At 41.8% G+C, this 21,532-nt stretch overlaps 1 protein-coding gene across 3 annotated transcripts in view; it reads right to left on the minus strand.

Moving 5' to 3' along the window:
- Positions 1-7,692: 7,692 nt before the first annotated feature.
- The window catches only part of bckdhb (branched chain keto acid dehydrogenase E1 subunit beta), an 85,381-nt gene continuing 71,541 nt past the window's right edge, over positions 7,693-21,532 (minus strand). For all 3 annotated transcript variants that reach the window (XM_061821101.1, XM_061821103.1, XM_061821100.1), the window contains 2 exons: positions 14,724-14,875; positions 7,693-8,605 (listed from right to left, as the gene is read on the minus strand). In XM_061821101.1, the coding sequence (XP_061677085.1) occupies positions 14,735-14,875 (141 nt within the window). In that variant the 3' untranslated portion in view covers positions 7,693-8,605; positions 14,724-14,734. The remainder of the gene's footprint in view (positions 8,606-14,723; positions 14,876-21,532) is intronic.

Raw genomic sequence — 21,532 nt, forward strand, 5'->3', positions numbered from 1 at the left:
GGACCAAGCTCGCTCGCTCGCTCGTGGCTGGCTGGCTGCCGGACGAAGCTTGCTTGGTCGTGGCCGGCTGCTGGACGAAGCTTGCTCGCTCATGGACGGCTCCTCGATGAAGCTCACTCGCTCGCGGCCGGCTGCCGGAGCGCCGGGGTTTTTGTTTACGCAATTATGTCCTGCACGTAGGCCTCAGAGTAGTCAGACTCTGCGTCATTCCCGTCTGAAGAACCTTCTGATTATTCAACATTGACAGCCACAGGTTCAAATCTGTATGGATGTATTCCTCTGTCTTTCCGATCAACCAATACTTCTATTTCTTCATCAGATGAGGATAAATCAGACAAATCAGCACTGACAATAACTGTGTAGGAACTGTTGGAGGACGCTTTTTTCTCCGAGTGTTTGTTTAATTTCGGGTAGTGAGAATGTTGGTTATCCAAATACAGGCTGGTGACGATGAACAGTTTCTTCAAAGCTTTTACTTACAGAATACAAGGCACAAATGAGTCACAGACAATGGCTGTAGAAGATCACAAGTGCAAAGATACAGAGGACTTGCACCATTCTTATCCTATCAGAAGGGTCCGCATCAAAAGTATGAACGGAAAATAAAGAGCATCACAAGAGAATCTCATCATAAAATAAAGAGCGTCACATAATATCTGCATCATAAGGACTAAACCAATTCTATCTGGTAATAACGGGCACATTCCTATGTCCTGGTCTCTAGTAAACATTTAAGCAAGGTTCACTTAAGGTTAACTGAAGAGTTGGCACGCTTCAAACACGAGTTATACAGTCATGATTAAATATGAGCAGAAGACACACTTCAATCCCCCTTTTGGACTCGAAAGAGCGGGCACCTGAAATAAACAAGATTAAAAAAAGGTACCAGCAGTGTCATCATCCGGGAGTGGCTGGTGCATTCTGAAATAAACAAAATTAAATAAAGGTACCAGCAGCGTCATTGTCTGGGAGTGGCTGGTGCATTGGCCTAAAGGGGGAGCAATTCATTCTCAATGGCGGCAGTAATCAATCGCTGACACAGGGGAGTCAAGCTGGGATGCAGTCGGCTTCTTCAGGACCTTGGGGTTAGACTACTCCCAGGTACCAGGTAGATTCACCGGGATTATTCTGCCCGTGTACCGTGAAATCAACCCTTGTTGAATTATGTCATCAATGGGTGCCAGAAAGCACTGGAGACGTGGTTTTCCGGTTGTCGTCAGGTGGAGGGATCGCTGAGCCTGAGGCGGACCTAGACCTAGTGTAGACGATGTGGAACCCACGTGTCCTCCTTTCCTTCAAGATGTACTGCTGCTGCTTATTTTAAAGTTACACTACCAATGACATGACCTATCTGATACATTGTTATTTTCAATAAGTGGACTTCCCCTTTAATTTCAACTGTATCTTGAAAATAGAATGAGTCATTAATTTATTTGTGTAGATTGAATTGGATTTAAGATCATAAAACATGTCTGAAAAGTCTCAGGTGGATTTATGTGTGGCTCATATTTTGGCATAGCAAAGATGCAGAATCTGATCACAGTTGGATGTAAGTATCATTTCCTCCCAATTATTTTAATTGCACTCTTTTGCTCCCTGTTTACCTGGACCAGAATTTAAAGGTGGAACTCTGTTATGTAATTCAAGATGTTTTTCACTCATGTTTTATCTAGCTCAATTCAAACACACAACTAAATTTGTTGACTGTTTGAGCAGAACATGAACAACAAAACTTGACACAAGATCAGACATTGATTTAAAAAAAAAAAAGAAGACTATGAAAAAGGAAAGTAATCAGGGGCTTTCTGTGGTTGCTGTATGGCTCACTACACAACATGGCTTTCTGCCAACTCATCTATTAAAATGGTAAACTGAATAACCATTGCAAACTATGACTGTATTCAATGCAATTGATGCTATAGTAACCCAATTTTACCCATAATTTTGATAATTTCCACACCAAAAGAAGAAAGAAGGTTTACAAAATTTAACCATGAGCCAGAGTTTACAAAACATCTTGTTCCTTTTAATGTTGGACTTGGCCAGATGGTCAGCATTTGCGTCGCATCAACTTTCATGTGTTCCTCCCACTGAGCTGAAGATGCTGTGACAAGGAAGTCATCATACTTGATCCACTAACAGGTCCCCAGTTGATGTAATGGCTTTACACGTGAGAATCACGGGAATCATTTCCTTGCCACACAAATTAATGCTGTACCCATCGGATGATGTGAAGCTGCACTCTACCAGGGTGGCAGTGATGCAAGCAAAACTTACCCCCACTGACCATTGTTTTTTTAATTCAGAACACTTTTTGCTTACAGGTAATTTAAGGTGTCAATGATCATGGAGAACTCGTACAACAACCTTATTTGTGCAAGTGAAAGCTCTTTTTCAGATAGACTGGTTTGAGTCATTAGAGCTGTTGTACATTAAATTAAAGAGCCAGTGGACCATACTATAAACCATTCTCAGTACATAGTGCGTGTGTGCATGCGTTCGCACAAGCGTGAAAATGCAGGCAAATGTTTAACGGGGCAGTGAAGCTTTGAATAAATCGAAAAACACATCCTGATTTCCCCCTCAGTCTCAAGTATCATACACACAATTTACTTGAAGAGCAAAAGGTCTGAGACGGAATTGAACTAACCCATTTTATTTTTCAACATAATACACCCTTTGAGGTTTGGAAAGACTTGTTTTCTGTCACTGAAGTGAGATTTGAATGTGTAACACATCATTATTTTTGTCTCTATAACACAATTATGAACTCCAGACTAAAGGACTGAACTCAAATATCTTTTATAAAGGCCTAACACAGACATAAAATCTAAATCAAAAGAAAATACAATAAATATCCAGTTTGGCATTAATATTTTCTCGTAATTCAGTTATCCAATCCAAGTCTGAACTGGAATGGGAGGGCTGGGATCACAGATGCGGTGGAAACACATCTCTAGGAGCACAGATGCACCACATAGCAGTTTCTCAACATACACAATATTTCTGTGAACAGTTATATAGCAGAGAGCACACAAACACATCAACACCAAAAACAACCACTTTGGGAATCTGCATAAGGTATACGAAACATTACATAACTGTGAATTTAAAAAAAAAAAAACAAAAAAAAAACTTGCCGACTCGACATATCTCCACTGGTAAAAAATAACAAAAAAGTACAACACATTTTTGTCTTGCAGCAGAGGAGATGTATTCCTGTGTATTTGAATGGGGTGACCTTACCTTTCCCCTTCTGAAACTAAAAAAAAAAAAAAGAAAATGGACTACTTAAGAGTTAAAACCATATGTGAAGCACTGCTAGCCAAAGTCAGGCAAAAACAAACTATACCACCGCAAGACTCAGGAATCCTGAGATCCATACACACAGCAGTTGTGACTGCAAACACTTACGCAGTATTAATTCCAGGGATACCAGAACTGAAGATCAGGTCGCAGATGGTTGCTGATGTATTTGGCTAGGAGATAGAAGCCAAGGAACTACCTGGACCCCTACACCCAAAAGCCAGAGGGAGCAAAAAAACCTGCCACATCTGGTGACGCCAAAGCGCACGGGCATCACGGACTGCCCCAAAACTTGGTCAGATGGCTCCACTGCAACAAGAACATAAAGTCTCAATAGAAGCTTTTGTACAGAGACATTTCTGTTCAAGATCAATTTCCTATTAGTGGTTTAGAGAAAAGTGGATGATCCCAATCCCGTTTTCAACCTTCAGTGAATTTGACGGAATCATTCTGGTTGTCGCAAATTGCTCATACAATGAAAGATTTCTTAAAGATTTGGGGTTAAAGAACTCGACATCGACATTCCTAATGCATGCTGCTTTTTCAGTTGAAGGAAGATGAAACTATGGAACCAGCAGTTTTGCCAAGAAAATGTCTGAGGGTTGTCCTGATGGTCAGCAGTGTTAACAGTTACAGGCCAGTAGGTCAGTCTCATTATGCAGATGCCTAGTAAAAAGATCAGCTTTTCATTTCAATGAAACCGTAAGTAAAGTGTATTTCAGGAGAAGTCGTTTGCATGTAGAGGTGAAATAATGTACAGGTAAAACACTATCTGGAATTGGTGCATTTCCCTTCAATCCGAGCAGTCAAACTGTGAGAATGATAAGAGGCTCTGCCCATTTCACATGTTTTTGTCATCAGAAAAAGGTTCACGTTTCCAGGGAATGAGTTTTTAATTAATTACCAAAACAAAAGGAGGAAAAGGGAACAAACATTGGTCCATGATGTTGACCTGAAATGAACCGATTTGAAATCCACCTTGGATTTTCTTTCTGAAACAACATTTATTTAGTTCATCATCATATTCAACTTTAACCACAGGACACTGTCCCAGGCAGGAGTCATTATAATGAACTAATGGAATATCCACTGGATGTGGATCCCAACAATGCCATGAATTTGGAATGATCTGTAAAACACGACCCAGTTAGCCATTATATTGCATAAGAGGCCACATGACAGGCTAAGCAGTTCTCTAACCCCCCAGTAATCTCTGGTTGTACAGTATGTAGCATAGCATCTTCACCTCCTGGAGCTTCATGGTGGGACCTACCACCCCTGGTTTGTGTGTTTTATGTAAATATAGTGTGTAATGACACACTATCCAAGCACAGATGGTATTATGGGCTTCCTTCCAAACAGAGGTCATCGTTACCACCCTGCCCAAAAGGAGGGGCTGCAACACCACTATGTGGACCCGCTTTCACACTGACCCAAATGATAGATAGATGAGTTTATACAGTTTCTCTAATGTTGACTTGATTTTATTTCATGAGCTTCCTAAGAATGTTATCCGAAAAACGTAGAAAAATAAATCAAGTCCTCTGTCAATGTTGACAGTTCTCACCTGGCAGGCAGTGGTGAGGAAATTGTGCTTGAATCATAAATTGCCAAATACATTTGTAATCAAAACTCGCAAAATTGATGTAAAAACATGATTTACAACAGTTCTCTGCAATTTTTTTAGCTTAGTCCTATATGCCCCAAAGTGGTGTCACAGTGGCCAAACAGGTACAAAAGACATTTGGCAAAAGTGTTCCATGATCAAAATGTAACTCTTATGAGTTATCGATATTTCACTAATGGAATGTACTTGTATATTATAACACTAACATTGTCTGCAAAGTCAGTAGTGCAAAACAAATTATTGACTGCAAGTTTCACTATGTAAATGCTCTAGACTGCATATCATCATGAATTCTCATTATTCATTCTAAATTACTCAGACACTACAATTTAATATCTACTAAGTTGATTTGGGAGATAACTTTGGAATGTTTACATAACGGAATTTAGGTTTTAAGACCCATTTTAGAGCCATAACCCATCATCTGGGCTTTCCGTCTTCTTTAAAGACAGTGCTACAAAAAATGAAGTGTTTTTCCAGTCTATGTAAACTTCTGGCTTCAACTGTATTTACAGTGCTTTGAAAAAATATTCACCCCCTTCCAGATTTTTTCCCCCCCACACACAAAGGTTTCAAATCATAATCATCACTAATTTTAATGACTCAGAGACAACCAAATGACATACAAAATGCAGTTTTCAAATGACAATTAAATTTATTAAGGCACCCAAACATAAAAAAATAAATACAAACTTTTTTTGACCCTCTGTGAAAATGTAGTTGCCCCGTGAACCTAATAATGCCTTGTGCCACCCTTGGCAGTAATAACTGAAATCAAGCGTTTGCGATAATTGATGAGTCTTTCACATCACTCTGGAGGAATTTTTTTCCACTCTGCAGAATTCTTTTAACTCCACCATATTGGAGGGTTTTCGAGCATGAACGTCCCATTTACGGTCACATCACAGCATCCAATTGGATTTGAAGACAGACTTTGACTTAACCACTCCAAAACCTTAATTTAATTTTGGGGGGAGCCAATCAGAGGGGGATTTGCTGGTGTGTTTTGCATTTTTTTGGACAGAATGTTTGTTCAAAAGTCATCAAGATGTCATTTGGCAAATGTGAGATGAGCCTTTCTTTTCGCCTTGGAACTCTCCTATGGATGCCATTTTTGGCATTAATTGTGGATAATGGCTCTGAAGATTTCAAGGTTTGCTGGAGCCCCAAAGCCTTGGAAATTCCTTTGTAACCTTCTCCAGAGTGAATGATTTCAATCACTTTTTCTTCTCGTTTCTTCTTGAATTTCTTTGGAGAGTAGCATGTTCCATTGGTTCTTGAGATCTTGTAGTCTCACATTCTCTGACAGATTCTATTTAAGTGATTTCTTGATTCAACAAGTATGGTGGTAATCAGGTTTGGGTGTGACGTGTGAAAATTAACTCACCTTTCCCAAATTTGTGGTTAGTCACAGTGACTTTGTGATTTAAAAAGGGTGGAGCGGAATTATGTTTTCCACAGAGAATCAGAAAAGATTTGACTGTGCCTTAATAAATTGAATTGTCGTTTGAAAACTACATTTTGTGTTTCCTTGCGTTGTCTCTGAGTGATTAAAATCAGTTAAATGATGTGAAACTTTTGTGTGATAGCTATGAAAAAAAAAAACAGGGGACAAATACTTTCACTGTATATATATATATATATGTATATATATATACACACACACACACACACACACACACACACACACACACACACACACACACACACACACACACACACACCACACACACACACACACACACATATATTTTCTGAGGTTTTTTCTAAGCCTTTTATCCTCACAAGGGTTGTGGGAGTGCTGGAGTCTATCCCAGCTGTAATCGGGCAGAAGGCGGGGTACACCCTGAACTGGTTGCCAACCAATCACAGGGCATATGGAGACAAACAAAAGTCTCCACTCCTCTATGATTATGTAAATTTATGCCATTACTGGCTGGTGACACATGGCAGAGGAATTGTTTCTGGTGGGGAACCTGAAAGTAGATTTTACAGTTTTCAAAATGCTAGCAAGATTTAAATGTAACCCCCAGCTCACTAATGTGCGTGCACGACAGCACAGGAAGTTAGTTCCACTGCAAACATGATGTATTCATGATGCTGTATTGCCAAATGCAATATCTGATAGCTTTGAGACAAATATCATTTAATAAATTGGAGATGTGATCAATTTACCTGACGACCTGGTGAGAATAATGACATTGGTGGCACCTGTACCCATATGAGACAGTTGTACTGTATGTTTGTCTCTGATTTGTTTTAAGCGCTGTCCTCTTACATCTTTTTAAGTTTTTGTCTTGTGTTTTCTTCGTGAGAGCCTGCGATGTGTCCCTGGGAGTCTGCATGTGCAAATGATTGACACACATCGATTACACCTCCTGTCTTTAGTCTTGATTACGGTAGCTATTCTTGTCATGCCATGATCAATTGTAAATTACTTAAATTAGAGACATAACATGGCTGTCACTCAAGATATAGTCGTACACACACACCTGACTTTGGTGCAGGCGGCGTGGCCTCGATTTACGCTCTGTGATGATATTGCTATGTTCCCTGAGACTGATTGGTGACCAGTTCAGGGTGTAGCCCACCATTCACCCATTGTTAGCTGGGAAAGGCTCCGGCACTCCTGTGACCCTTGTGAGGATAAGCGGCTTGGAAAATGGGACTCCTGGCATAAAATGAGGCCACACAAGGATGACTTTTCAAAAGATCACGATATTGTAGTCATGTCATACATTTTTAACATACAATTATATAACAAAAGGTGTTTTATTTTTTTTTTACTTTCGCTGATACATAGACTGGGAATTACTTTGGTTCAGTTGGTTTCAAATAGCGACTAACAGGTTATATAGAGTTATATAAAGATTCTTCAGGAGGTTCCAAATCCCTGGTCCATGACTCACCTTTAATGTCAGAGAATCTGGTAAATAATTCCCATGTTGTTTGGATTGTAGAAGAACTCCCACTACACTGGTCAATACAAAATAGACTGGGTACAAAGCACCAGAGATGTAAAAGTGTGACATTTGGAATTATGCACTTTTAAAAAAAAACACTTCCATAACCATTGTATTTTCAAGTGATTAAATAAAGGGAAAAAAACAACCCAATTCAGTAAATAAACGCATCTAGTTGTTTAATGCATTCTAGTTGTATAATTATCCAATCATCAGGATGTGGTTAGCTAAGTTGTGTTCAAAACTTTTCTGACACTGTAGTGAACTCTGTTAATATAAAGTCTGCCAGCACAAAATTGTGATCACAGCAAATAAAAATAAAGGCGATTCTAACCACTTTTGTTTTTTAAATTTCCCTAAAATAAAATGTGTGAAGGAAGGGGTTGGGAGGAGTGGCGGCAAGTATGAGTAATTAAATTATAGAATACAATTTTATTGCTGAAGTCAAACTCAAATGCAACAAAACATAATGTTGGACTATGGTCATATCATCATAGTTACCACCATTAACATCATAGAATAAGGTTCCCTAAGATAAGAAGTAATGTAAAAGTATTAGTTGTGAGGGCACACAGGGACATGGAGTCATCTGGACACGGCTTTCGTACTGGATGGTCAGCAAAGTGTCTTTTCCTGGCTGCTCACCATCGATTGGATACATGAGGAGGAAAACGGTGAGCACGTCGTTTAGGGCTTTCAGGAGCTGGCTCTGGAACAAGAGAGGTTGAGAAAGTTGAAGTGACTCCCTTGGCAATGATGGCACATGAGGCGGAAAAGTCGTGCAGGAGATGGTGAACAGTGAGGATAAGGATGTTGCTTGGATTTGATTGAGAATGTTATTCATGGCACTATTTCCCTCAGTTCAACACTTCAGTAACTATAACTTAAAATGAAAATGAAAAAGGGATAACCAAAGGGTGGGTGATTCAAAGCACCCCAGTTAAAAGGATTATTGAGCCCTCCTGGAAGTAATCAGGCAATAGTGAAGCCTTGAGCGTCACAAAGGTCTGCTCAGCATTAGCATTGGACTTGAATGACGATGAATTTGGGGGGAGGGCTTATGACATTAATAATCTGGATCAGTGATGTTGCTGGCAGTATGCTGAAGAAAAATAACAAATCTGATTTTACATTGACAATGCTACGTTGGACATGCCACACACATCAAAATCACATGGCCATGCACTAAGTGAGCGATGTCTGTGTTGAACCTGTGCACAGATTTGTGACAGTACTAGCCGCCGGCTCTCTTTTGACAGGAACACATTTTAAACACATGGTGAAAGTCATGCCTCACACTCAAGTTCCGCCAACAAACATAACAGTGCTCCATAAACACTTATGTGAAGCTAAAAGCTGCTAATGTGAATACAAGAACAGTAAAGATTAAGTTCAGCATCGTCTAAAGGAGAAATGATCAAATTTGGTCAGAAAAAATATTTCTGAAAAATAACAGATCTTTGTGCATCTATCTATGCCAGTGATGTAGTGACAGAACATATAAATGCTCTTTTAATACATTGCATAAAGTACATAATTTACATGTGTATCAATTTTTGTAGTTTGTAGGTGTGTCGTGGGAAATTTCAAATATAAAATATGTGCCTTGGCCCACTAAAGTTTCAAAAAAAAAAATCACTGCTCGAGGGTAACTAAGTAAATGTAAAATATTAATTAAAATCATACACACATTCCTGAGTTTCAGACATTTTCTGATGAGAGGACTGAAATCCGGTAATTCAAATTTCATAGCTATGTCACTTCATACTTCAACGCTCCCAAGACAGTATTGCTAACAGAGCAAACACGTGCTCCAAAGGAGTCTTTATACTCCCGCGGTCGACGATGCCCGCACTGGATCACGTGACCTACGCATTGTCTAGTGCAAGACCCCTCCGCAGGTTGGCTATACACACGTAAAAAAAGGTTGCTGCCCGGAGAAAGCCACAGAGATAATCTAGCGTCATTGGTGTGTTTTAGTTGTATGCTTTGCTTACTGTTCCTACCAGCTCCACACACCACTGCCGCCTTGCGAATTGATTCTGCAGAATTATTATATGTATCTTCTGGTCATTTGGGTCCATTTGTTAAAGCAGACACTATTCCACAATTGCCATTGTTGTTGCTTTGTTCCTCATTACAGAAAGGAAAATAAAAACGGCTACAAGAAATGACCGAAAAGTGGTGAGGAAACTCCACCCTGTGGCATGTAATGCCAGCTGTAGGGACACCTCTGACTTGAAGAACAACTGCAGCACATTTTCAAAACTGTCCGTGTGGGTTGCGCGAATATAAAGCCAAACTACACACAGGATACTCACAATGAAGTCAGCCTGGTCGGCCCATGCAAGAGTATAAAGAGGCCTCGGCAAGTGGGTCTTTTAAAAGGAGGCAACCAATCAGAGAAAGGGGCTACAAAACTGGGTCAAACAGAAGTAGCTGTCAGACGCGCCTTTTCTGGACATGTATGACAAAAACAAGGTACGTTTCTAGAGGCGATGACCGAGGGGGAGAGAGAGGTGTCCAGTACGAACGCTGCCCGGCCGTCCACGCTGCCCTCCACGGCTGAACCCATGCAGGTGGAGGGTCTTGACGGGCCAGCGGAGGAGTGTCTCCGGCGCCGACGGGAGGGTCGCTGTTTTTACTGCGGGCGTCTGGCACACTTGATCGCCCGCTGCCCGGTTCGACTAAAGCACCCCGACATTAGGATCTCCACTCTGGTGAGTATACCGCGGCAGAGTCAGGGAGGTCACTTCTTCACCTCACCTTAGGAACGGACTCCCGTTCATGCACTGTGACTGCGTTAATTGATTCCAGCTAGGATGCAAACCTGATAAATCCCCGCATGGTCAAGGCGTTGGGGGCAGCTACCTAGCCCCACGCAATGGCTTCGTAACGCTTATGCCGCCAACGGCAAGCTCCTTTGTCGGGTTACACACCTCACTCAGATGTGCCGTATGAGCTTTCCAGACGCTCACTCGGAGCGCATTAGCTTTCATGTCTTCGACGCACATAGCAGCGACATCAACTTGGGCAGCCCGTGACTCAGAGAACATAACCTGCACATCGATTGGGCCACGGGTCAGATCAAGACATGGGGAGAGGATTGTCGCAGACGTTGTTTCGCTGTCCAGGAAAACGGGGGGATTCAAGTCGTGCTGGTTCGGCTAACATAAACTAGTACCGCCTCGGAGCTGACCGCAGTGCCCTCCTGCTACCACGACTTGCGGGAAGTTTTCTCTGAATCTAAGGCTAAATCTCTCCAGCCTCATCGGTCATACGACTGAGTGATCGAACTCCTGCCAGGCACCACACCTTCCAGAGGGAAACTGTTCTCGTTAACAGGACCAGAGCACCAGGCCATGAGGGACTACATCGAGGAGTCGCTGGCAGCCGGACTCATTCGCCCCTCATCCTCACCAACCGGTGCGGGTTTTTTTTTTCATCAAAAAGAAGGACTCCACGCTACGACCCTGCATCGACTACTGAGGACTGAACGACATCACAGTCAAGTACCGGTACCCCTTGCCTCTGATCGCTACGGCATTCGAACTCCTTCAGGGAGCCCGGATCTTCACCAAGCTGGACTTGCGCAGCGCTTACCCACCCCCGCCAGCAGGAAGGACGTACAGAGGTTTTTAGGATTCGCTAATTTCTACAGGAAGTTCATACGGAACTTCAGCTCTGTGGCCGCTCCTCTGCGCGCTCTCACCTCACCACACAACGTCTTCGAGTGGTCCAGGAGGCCTTTGGTAAGCTTATGGCGAGTTTCACCGCCGCACGGAATCAGTGGCCGCTCCTATCCTGCCAGAGGCGTGCTTCGTGTCTGGCTTCACCTGGGCGGTCGAGTCGCGGGTGAAGGAGGCTCTGGAGAGATGTCATCCTCCTGGCTTCCTGCCCAGGCTGGGAGTGGCCAGCCAATTAGTCAGTTCACACCTGCACCTTGTCCTGGCTGATTACTCTCAGAATATTTAGGACCCGGGGGACGACTAGTCCTCCGCCAGACCGTTGCCCTTGATGCCTCGTTCCCGCACTCCCGTTTGCCTGACTTCTGCTCTCCGTGTACCGACCCACGCCTGTCCCTTGACTACCCTTGTAAGCCTGTGCCGTTATTATTACCTCTGCTTATTTGGATTGTCTGCCTGATCCCTGACCTTGGATCGAATAAAGGTTACCTCTGTACTGCCTGCTTGTCTCTGGAATCGTGCATTTGGGCCCGCCCTCGAGCCCCATTTGTGACATTATCAGACCACATTTAAAGATAGGTGGATGCAAACCATCTCGATAGGATTCAGATCAGGACTTTGACCAGGCCACTAAAAGTGTTTGTCATTGTCCTGCTGCAGAAACGCTTGAGGTCACGAACAGATGGCCGGAAATTCTCCTTCAGGATTTTTTCTGTCAAATTATCATGGTGTAGGTGTTACAACTACCTCCAATCATCCTTGGAGGTAAGGTTTATTGGGTTTCACACCCTTAGTAGGGTCGCCCATCGTAAACAGGTCCAAGGTGAGGGATCGGACAAAGCACAGTAAAAAGGTAAATAATACAAATAAATGGATGCAAGTTTTCCTTGCCCAGATGTGAGTCACCAAGGCACCCCTCTGGAGCCAGGCTTGGAGCTAGGGCTTGAAAGCGCGCTCTTGGTGGCTGGCACTGCACCTGGGGGGCCTGGCCAGAAAAGCTCAATCAGGTAACGTAGATCTCCCCTCTCATGGGCTCACTACCTGTAAGAGAGGCCTTGGTGATCTGATCCTAGGCTACAAAAGCTGGATCAAAGGACGTGGAAAATCACTTCTCTGCTCGGGAAGGAGCCCAAGATAGTGGGTGAGTTCAAAAAGTTCCAACAAGATATAGTCCGACGAGCCTCTCCACACGCTGGGATTGATAGATGTCCTCTTGAGAGGGGTTGGACTTACTTTCACTCTGGAGTTGGTCGTGGTGAGATCCACTCAGCATATGCATACTGATGGCAAAACTTTCTGGCTTGGCGCTTGTATATTAATTTCACTCTGGTGGAAGAGAGGGTAGCTTCCCTCCAGATTGGTAGGTAGGAGAGGGGTTACTGTTACTTTTGCCTATGCCCCGAACAGCAGTTCAGAGTACCCACCCTTTTGAGTTCTTGGATGAAGGGGTACTAAAGAGCACTCCCACTGGGGACTCCATCATTCTGCTGGGGAACGTCAATACTTATATGGGCAATGACAGTGAGACCTGGAAGGGCATGATTGAGAGGAACAGCACTCCCCAAGCAAAACCAGAGTGTTGTTCTGTTATTGGACTTCTGTGCTCATCATGGACTATCCAAAACAAACACCATGTTCAAGAAAAGGTTGTTCACACGTGGACTTGGCACCAGGACACCCTAGGACGCAGTTTGATGATCGACTTTGTGGTAGTGCCATTGGGGGTGGACGTTGTACACCTGGGCCCCTTCAACATCTCCATCTCCACCGTTTAACATCCATGAAAGGGACGTGAGGCAGATCTTCAAAGAACTAAAGATCAACAAAGCGCCTGGCCATGACCTTGCGTGCCCATCCTGCCTCAAAGTCTGCACAGACCAACTTGCTCCTGTCTTCACAAAGATCTTCAACAGGTTTCTAGAACTGTGTGAAGTACCAAGCGGCTTCAAACGCGCCACCACCATACCGATCCCAAAAAAGGAGCAGTCTCAGGTCTGAATGACTGCAGGCCTGTTGGCTTGACATCTGTGGTCATGAAGTCCTTTGAACACTTTGTGCTGGACCACCTCAAGAACTTCACCGGTCCAGGCTGGACCCACAGCAGTTTGCCTATCGAGCTAACAGGTCTGCGGATGATGCCGTCAACATGGGTCTGACTTCATCCTTAAACATCTCAACAGTGAGTGAAGGATCATGTTCGAATGAATGAGAAAAGTGGAGGGGGAAGAGTGAGGCTACAGGGAGAAGAGATAGCGAGGGTGGACGACTTCAAACATTTAGGGTCAACAATCCAGAGCAATGGTGAGTGTGGTAAGGAAGTGAAGAAACAGGTCCAAGCAGGTTGGAACAGCTGGCAGAAGGTGTCTGGTGTGTTATGTGACAGAAGAGTCTCTGCTAGGATGAAGGGCAAAGTTTACAAAACAGTGGTGAGGCCGGCCATGATGTACGGATTAGAGACGGTGGCACTGAAGAAACAACAGGAAGCAGAACTGGAGGTGGCAGAAATGAAGATGTTGAGGTTCTCGGTCGGAGTGAGCAGGTTGGATAGGATTAGAAATGAGCTCATTAGAGGGACAGCCAAAGTTGGATGTTTGGCTGACAAGGTTCGAGAGAGCAGACTTCGATGGTTTGGACATGTTCAGAGGCGAGAGAGTGAGTATATTGGTGGTAGGGTGCTGAGGATGTAGCTGCCAGGCAAAATGGCGAGAGGAAGACCAAAGAGAAGGTTTATGGATGTGGTGAGGGAAGACATAAGGGCAGTTGGGGTTAGAGAGGAAGATGCAGGAGATAGGCTAAGATGGCAAAAGATGAAACGCTGTGGCGACCCCTAACGGGACAAGCCAAAAGGAAAAGAAGAAGATGTGGTGTCTGTGAAAACTCAAAATTCAAATATATGGATGCAAAGGTCTATGAGTTATGTCTTACAATGAAGAGATTATCTAGGAGGAAAATACACAATTACACAGCTGAGGAGATATTTTGTCTGATGGCCACCAGATGTTCTTTAAAGCTACTTTTCACCTCATCGTAATGACAAATTACAAGCTGTACATTGACTCACTTTCATAGGGTATAAATACATCAAAATTTGATTCTTCCACTTCAAACATTTTGTTCAAAGAAATCTAAGGTCTCGCTTACCATGTTCCAGTTTAGTAGTTGATCATCTTCTTGATTCCCTCAAAACACTTCCACTTATCTGGGATGTAGAATGGTTCAAAAATATGAGGGAAGGGGGTATCATACCCACACACTCGACTAATGGGAGCCTCCAAATTAAGGAAACACTCCTCCTAAAAACAGATAATTAAAAAGCAGATCAGTACAAGTATGAGAGACAGCATAAAATTATGCCTATAACTATATAAGAAACCGAGATTACAAAATGAAGTGTGCTCTTTCAGTGATTACAGGCTTATATGAAGCGGTATTAATGGATTATTTTCATTTTAATTGGAACTTCTTTACGACTGCTCTTCCTTTTGCTAGGATACCTTTACAAGCTGTTCTTAGTCCTCTATTAGCACTGTGCATCTTTATTTGCCAATGTTTGCCCAATCCCCCTAGCAAGATCTTCAAATGTATCAAATTGAAGTTGCTTTGTGAGCAAGAAAAGCATGAGCTCTACAGTGGAGACCCACACATCCACATGGGGCATATTAGATACGGAACAGGAAGTTTCACTGCCCAACACTGTAGCCAGATGCTATTGCGTAAACAAATACCATACAGATCAACCTCTGGCTATGTATTATGTAGGACTAGATGTTGATATCACTATTTCTGCTTATTTCAGCTCCGATGAGGCTCTGTGGGATGTTCAAATAAATGATGGCACCCTACGGGTTATCAATTGGGCTTCCTTCTATCATCAAGTGTTTCACTGATAGGCCCACGACACACTCAAGAGGGTTCAACAGTGAATCCCAGCATCCCAGTTTCACCCCCTAGGTGCCATCAATTCTCCTGATGGCCCAATTGGGGTTTTTCCTCTTTAGCCACAGCCACTGGCGGGCCTTTTCCACTGTTTTGGAGAGATCTCTGACTGGCTGCCGATCGGCCTTCCCTCAGACTCCCATCTTTCTGAGTAGCCCGGATGTTGAGGAGGCTATAAACCCTCAGCAGCCAAATTCCACCGGGCGTACCTCTGCTCTCCAGCTTTGCTGTTGCACTTCGGCCACAAGTCCTGCATATCTCAGCTGCTTCCGCTCACACGCCTCCTCGACTGCCCCCTCCTAGGGCACTCTGAGCTCGATGATGGAGACGAGCTTGAGAGAGGCAGACCAAAGCACTAGATCTGGTTGTAGGGTGGTAGTTGTAATCTCAGATGGAAAGCAGAACTTCTTGTCCAGGTCTGCCAGCAGCTCCCAGTCTCGTGCATTGCCCAGCTGTCCGCTATCTAGTGGCTTGTTAGTGTGGCCGGTTTGACTTTCCCCCTCCCGAACAAACAGCCTTGGTTGCCAGTTAGCTGACAGAGGTGGGAGGGTGTTCACAATCATCTGCTGGTTCTCTAGAACACCAGCGAGACACTTCAGCACTTAGTTGTGGTGCCAGGTGTAACGGCCTTGAGTAAGGCTGGTCATGCAACCAACCAGGATGTGCTTCAGTGTTGCAGGACTTGGGCATAACAGGCACTTATTTGGCATACCACTGGTTTAGGTTCTTGGGAGAAGGCAAGACGTCATACACAGCTCTGATGGTAAAGCTTTCCCTGAATGCATCCATCTCCCACACCTCTTTCCAGGTGATCTTCCTTGCCTCCACTCCAGGTTGCAGTCTTATAGCATTTAGAGCCCATTAGTATGGCCAGGCAGTGCAATGACAATTGTACAAACGGTGTCAAGGTTCAAGGAGTGTATACAGATTAAAATGACAAGTCGTGTGATAGTCTATTGTATATAATATGAACACTGATTGACCCAGCAGGGTTTGAAAACAACAACTCAAGGCAGAAAACTGGCAGAATGTTGCAGTGGAATATTAGTTTAGCTGTTCAAGAATTGAATATCTTAATTGCAAAAGGGAAGAAACTTTTGGAATGGCTTCTCGTTTTGATTTGCATTGATCACTAGCGCCTACCCTATGGAAGGAGGTCAGCATAACATTCAACTATTGCTCTAATTCTAAAAATATTCAAAATACAATAACTTGACATCTAAATAAAAAAAAATCTTTACAACTTTATTTTTCTAAACTCATTACAAGTCATGGATAATTATATTTTTGCATGAGAAATGTTTTGGTTCAAATGGCTCTACATACTGCTATTAAATATATATTCAGCACTCCATGTCATCAAGGGACAACGGCTTAGATGCAACAAGTCACAAGTGTGTTGCGCATCTAAACTTCACAGCCCTGTTCCAGCATTGTGGGTTTTCCTTACACAAAGGTGCTGTCTTACCCCAGTAATGACTCTGGTACTATGCCTAAACACAGACTTAAAAAGCTAATTACTTGCTATTTGTTGTATTATAGGAAATTAAGTTTAATTCGTGTGCAATGAATGGGGATAATGGGTTGAGCACACCCTACTCTTCATCACTTTCTTTGTCCTCACCCTGTGACTGGAACACAACTTGACATTCTTTCCAACAGACTATGGTAGATCAGACAGTAACCAAAATATAAGAGTAAAGCTGGACCTCGTTTTTCTCTTTGCTTGATAATATTGTATTTAATGCTAAAAATCCAAGACAACAATGGATAGCGAAAGTTTCAAAAGCAGATGTTTGCTTTCTCTGCTTGAATCAGTTCAGTTTGTGAACAACATCCTGTCCCCATTTCGGGTTGCACAGAAAAAATAAAGCATACCTAAAATGTATCACATCAAAGAATTTGGTTTGAAATATGATTAAGAATTATCTGGAGGATTTATCAGGTAGAATTGCACCCATCCTTTAATGCAACAGTCTGCTCACATCCCACATAAAGTAGTTACATGTTGCTCAATATAATTGATTTTGGAACATGGTGAGAGGATAACACTGCCCCATCCCGTTAGCTCCCCAAACTACCACTAATTTTGTTGTGTTACTGCACATATGCAGTTTAGATTATCTCGATTCACTCATATAGGAGTACAGGTGACAATTATCATTCAAAATGTCAGCTACACTGAAAGATATCGTTGTTTGCACAATAATGTGTCGTTTACTACCAAATATGATCATAACACACGACCACTAGTACATGTTTCAACTACTTATCCTCTCTTTTACCTACATTTTATTGATAGTAGAGACCACAAGTTATTAAATCCCAAAATTTCTTTCAAATGTACGCTGATGAACAACAGACTATTTTTACCCTCACCCCATCTTTGCTTGTGAATGAATGAGTAATTCAGGGAAGCTCTTTTTATGGTGAGTGATGGTACCCACCTGTCCCCAATTAGCCTATTCAGTTGAGGGATATTCCAAAAAGGTGTTTAATGAGCATTCCTCAACTTTCTCAATCTTTTTTGCCACCTGTCGCAGCTTTTTGGAAGATGTTAGAGCCATAAAATTCCAAGTTAATGATTATGTGCTAAAAACAAAGTTCATCAGTTTGAACAATACATATCTCATCTTTTCAGTGTATTCAATTAAATATGTTGAACATGATTTGGAAATGTTTTTGTTCTGTTTTTATTTAAAAATGTCCCAACTTCATTCGAATTATGTGTGTACATTGGAGCTATTCGGTAGTCCATCAGTAGTGTTTCAAATCATGTATTAACATGAAGCAAATGCATATTTGTAAGGCAAAGCTAAGTATACGCTTAAATGTACAATGGGTAATATCTTCATTATTTTGCATTTATTTCACTGTAAACATCAACTGGGAATGTAAATAGACAGATTAAATCAAACAGCGACTGTTGACAGTCCATGTGCCTTGCGATTGCCTGGCTACCAGTTCAGGGTGTACCCTGCCTCCTGGCCGATGACAGCTGGCATAGGCTCCACATTCCCGCGACCCTCGTGAGGATAAGCAGCTAAGAAAATGGATGGATGGAGGCTCACTATCTGCCAGACCCCACATGAGACATTGTCAACAAAGAGAAAGATTAAGGATGTCCATCTGCCTTGCTATTGTACAGGTAGGTAACTTTGGCAAAAATGGGTTTTGCTAAACAATACATTCAAATACAAAATAAGAATTTCGTTAATTCAACATTTTTTTTTAAATTTAGAAACTGCGGCTTGCACAGAAAATTGTAAAAATAAAAAATACAATACTGTATTTCAAAAGAAAAAAAATGGGTAACAAGGAACTGTTAGCGTATAACATGAAAGGAACGATTTTATAATCATTACTAGAAGTACTTTTGTGCAATTTCTGAGTTAGTAGAAAGTTTATGTTCAAGTTCAATGTCAGATGTGTCATGCATACATGACATACAGCATACCTAAAATAAAATTTCTCTCAGATCTGCAGTGCTATAACAGACTAAAAGATCTTAAAATAAATGAATAACATATAAATACATTTTAATTCTTTTATTAAAACTGTCCTGTGAAGAAAAACGGTAATTCCTTTTACAATGGGGCACAACGGTGGAAACATTGGGCTGACTTTCTGGCGCAGTCCTACGCACCTAATATGTCAATATGGCTTAAAAAAAAAAGTCACCATCCTTGGTTAACACCATCTGGACCAGAATTTTATGAGTAGAAATAACTGATCAGACCAGTGTGCCATGGCACATCAGTGTACTGCGACAGATAAGGTGTGCTGAGTGAAATAATCCAAATTCACTTAATCTATCTGAAAATTATTTATTCACGACAGGTAATTTATCATTGCTCAACTAACTATGCCAGAAATTTATGTATAGCATGACAGAGGGAACAAATAAATGCTCTTCCACTAGATGGCAAAAGATACATAAATAACCTATTGTACAGTAATCTTTTTTAGCGACATTTATTTTTGGTGATGTGCAATGAGATTTCTTGGGAATGCAAAATGTGATCCTTGGCTCAGTAAACTTTGGGAAACATTTCTAAACTACGTCCAAGAACAGCCTGGCTGGTTGAACAAAATGCTGTAGGGTCAGGTTTCATGCAGATATAATGGAAAGCAGCATGAGTGGAATAATACCAGACAATTCAAAAGCCCCAGAAAAAAGGATGAGTACCCCTGATTGATGTATGAGTATATACATTGTGAAAAACCATTGTAAGAAGATTGAGCTGTGGTTGGTTTAAGGAACAAAATTACAGGTTATGTCACATAAGTACAGTCCCATCCAAAAGAAAGTAAAAGCAAGGTCAATTCCTTTGTTTTTGTTTTTTGTATGGTGAAGACATTTGGGTTTCAGATCAAAAGATGAATATGAGACAATAGTTCAGAATTCAATCGTTCCTTTTATGCTACTTACAAACAGCCAGTTAATCGCAGTTACACTTTCTTAGTACGTGACGTCACATGACTAAGAAAGCGTAACTGGATTGGCTGGGTGTTCGGTTCTGACCTGAAGTAACCCAGCCTGGTTTGGACAGACGGTGAATTTTAGACAGCAAACTGTAGCCAGTTGAATTTTTAACAATGAAAAGTTACACTGAAATACAACTATGAAAATGTGATCACTTTACATATCAAATTCAAATCCCGTTTTCTGTGGTATTTCAAATTCAAATCCTGGTGGCACATATTTACATCCATATCCCTCTTCTCAGCTGTAAAATGTTTCTTTTCTCTCATAGACTGCATTCTGGTCTGCACGTTTGCTGAACACCAAATGTACTGCTGCTTTTCACAGGTCCAACCCAAAGCCAGAAGTACGCACTAATGTTTAAGCAATCAAACAAAAAGGCAACAAGTGAGAAACTAGAAAGATCCATCAGTAACATGTTCCAATTATTTTTCTCACTTAAAAAGTCAAATCATCAATGTGTGTAATCTAGACATATAATCATGAAATATAGACATAATTACCATGAAATAATGGAGGGAAATTTGAACCCCAGAAGAATTCCCTTTTACATTTTGTATTGGCAAGACAAGTTTACGTGCTTAAAATGTAACCAAACTATTTGCAAAATAACTTATATTGAAACCTAAATTCGTTAGAAGTGCTTTTTCACAAATTTAACTTTCACAAAAACATGGAAAATGCAGAATATCATTTGACAATTTCTATTTATGTGTATACTTTGGCAAATATTCCACAGAATAAAAATTGTTTTGTTTACATCTACCTTCTTTACAGAACACTGGGATTTATAAAGGATTATATGCTCTCAAAGCAACTAACTTCAAGCAGGTTTTTTGATTGTTTTTGTGAAAAGAACTTTGTTGCAGGATTCTAGCAGCACAGAAAAAAATATATTTGAAGAACAACCAAATAATAATTTAATGCAACAGAGCCATATAAGTCATGCTTCACTGTCTTTGAAAACAAAAAGCACAATATCCACCCCCCCCTCCAAATATTTTCTCCAAACTGCCTGGGGCTATGTGAAGGTTGCAGATTTAACACAATTAGTGATTTCACTTACATCACCAGGTCACAATGTGAAAACATGGACACATTGCTATCCAAGCCTACAGTGTTAGGGGAAGGGGAGCGAATTTGACAATGACTGAACAGAGTTCAAGAATATGAATAAGGAAAACGTTTTGTGACTATGCATATATATATTTATATATATATGTAGCATGGTGGTTAAGCTGGTAAAGAGTTGGCCTCACAGTTCTGAGGACCCGGGTTCAATGCTGGTCCCGCCTGTGTGGAGTTTGCACGTTCTCCCCATGCCTGTGTGGGTTTTCTCTGGGCACTCCGGTTTCCTCCCACCTCCCAAAAACATGAAACATTAATTGGACACACTAAATTGCCTCTCGGTGTGATTGTGAGTGTGGCTGTTTATCTCTATGTGCCCTGTGATTGGCTGGCAACCAGGTTCAGTGACCCTGCTCATTGACAGCTCGGATAGGCAGGTGTGATTAGGCATGGAATCTCA

Source organism: Syngnathoides biaculeatus, chromosome 5 (genome assembly GCF_019802595.1).
Source record: "Syngnathoides biaculeatus isolate LvHL_M chromosome 5, ASM1980259v1, whole genome shotgun sequence".
Classification (NCBI taxonomy): Eukaryota; Metazoa; Chordata; class Actinopteri; order Syngnathiformes; family Syngnathidae; genus Syngnathoides; species Syngnathoides biaculeatus.